The 2,035-nt window shown below is 39.1% G+C and overlaps 1 protein-coding gene across 1 annotated transcript in view; it reads left to right on the top strand.

Annotated features, from left to right (window-relative positions):
* ephx4 (epoxide hydrolase 4) overlaps window positions 1-2,035 on the top strand; it is an 8,345-nt gene that overhangs the window by 3,192 nt on the left and 3,118 nt on the right. The window contains exons 4-5 of the mRNA XM_017039878.2: window positions 194-322; window positions 1,554-1,657. Of these exons, the coding sequence (XP_016895367.1) occupies window positions 194-322; window positions 1,554-1,657 (233 nt within the window). The remainder of the gene's footprint in view (window positions 1-193; window positions 323-1,553; window positions 1,658-2,035) is intronic.

The following is a 2,035-nucleotide window of genomic DNA, read 5'->3' as shown; positions in this document are numbered from 1 at the left end:
GCAATGACTTGGTCCCACCTCTGCCAAGCACAACAACTGGCTTATGTTGACTTTGATCCACACTTGCATGCACAAAGCAAAAAAAAAACAAAAAACATTGCTGATCTTAAACATTTATAAACGTATCTGGTTACTATTTTCATTTCAGCTACAACTGAGTGAGCTTAAGCATGTCTCAGCATTTTTTTTTTAGGTTACAACAGATGCTGCCTAGTGGGTCACGACTGGGGTGGGACCATTGCCTGGATCTTTGCAATCCACTACCCAGAGATGGTGTCAAAACTCGTGGTCCTCAACTGTCCTCACCCGTCAGTGTTTACAGGTAACCATTTACTGTAGCTGACAACACATTTATTCTTTGCCAAGAAACAGTTTTTTCAGATTATTCTGGTTTGGTTCTTCGATTATTAATGTAATTATGATCACTTTATTCTTTTGCCTAAAATTGATTTTTAATGTATTATGACTTGCATCCATCTAGCACAGGGGTCGGCAACCTTACCCACTCAAAGAACCGTTTGCACCGTTTCGCACAGAAAAGAAAACACACCGTGAGTGAATAATTATTATTATTATTATTATGAATTATTCAAAAGACTTGTCTATTTGAGTCCCCAATTTTTAACGTCACTTTTGCAAGTTTGAACGTCGAGGGGGGTACAAAAAAATGTTCTTTTGCAAGCGTTAACGATGGTCTCGCAAACTTTAACGTCAAAATAAAAACATATTTTAGCCCTTTGATGCATGACCCATGATATACTGAGTTAAAAAATGTTACTAAGTGTTTTTATGTGTTTTTAGACATAAAACTAAGAACTGATTTGGTTCTGTTTTTATACACCCAATTTTCTTTTTGAATGTTGACACAATTATTCTGCAGTTGCAAAGGCTGACCACTGTATGGCAGTGTTGGGTGATTCTCAGGCATCCACTGTAGAGGCTTATATGCAACACTGCCATCAAAACCTATTCTTATCATAGAAAATGACATTTTCATAGCTGTCCACTGTAGTGACCGTCATGCATGAAAGGGTTGATTAAATGCTCATTGGCATGCAGTGTAGAGTAGAGTGGAGCGGGGGACACAGCGGCATCTTAGTCACCTGCTGCAGAAGCAGTTGCAGGGAATCAATCGGTGTGTATTTTTTAGTAGGGGAACAGAGGGTGAGAGCCGGGAGACACTACGTTGTCAGTGCGAGAGGACACGGACCACGAAAAAGGTGTGGACATGGAGATTTATGTTTGTTACCTTTCTGGTGGACAAAAAAAAAGGGCATCAAAATCTACTACTGGAGTCTGCATGTCTCATACGAGGGTAGCCCACAGACAGACGACACACACACACCTGTATTACACGCCGTATTTTTCAAACCCCGGGTTGTCGACCTCTGATCTAGTGCGACCTCCCATATTGACAAAATTATTCAAGTATTGATTTTCACAATTGAAATAAAAAATAAACCTTTGTTGTTCCTCATCTTAAAGTATCCTTTACTTTACTTGTATATCCTTACCTTCTTTCCTCTTTCCTTTTTTACTGCTTTCCTTTCTAGATTATGCTCTTCGCCACCCCAGCCAGTTGCTGAAATCCAGTCATTTCTTTTTTTTCCAGTTGCGTCATTTCCCGGAGCTAATGCTTTCCATCAATGATTTCAAGGTGCTTTGTGTTTTTGTTTTGTATGGCTTGTATTTGTACGTCATTAACACGCTTTCTGGCACAAAACACAAAACACAAAACATGGTCCTGATCAGAGTTAAATATAAATGGGCACCGTTGGCTAGCAGTTATTTAATTACCACAGTTCACCAATCGGAATGGTTTCTGCGTTTAAAAGTGTTAACCTTCAGAAAGCACCAATTGTGTTTTAAAAGGATTTAAAAAGAACTTAACAGTTGCCAGCTGTTCTTCTGGGGGTTTTTTTTTTCCTAATTTCCTGAAGGGGAATTTTTAGGGATATCCGATATTTACTCTTTGCTTATATCCGATATCAAGCAATACTGATAGATGCGGCCATTTAGGTTAAAGGCAGAGGAC

This window comes from Cynoglossus semilaevis, chromosome 2, assembly GCF_000523025.1.
Source record: "Cynoglossus semilaevis isolate Cse_v1.0 chromosome 2, Cse_v1.0, whole genome shotgun sequence".
In the NCBI taxonomy this organism is placed as follows: domain Eukaryota; kingdom Metazoa; phylum Chordata; class Actinopteri; order Pleuronectiformes; family Cynoglossidae; genus Cynoglossus; species Cynoglossus semilaevis.
This window is presented reverse-complemented; position numbering and strand designations above follow the sequence as displayed.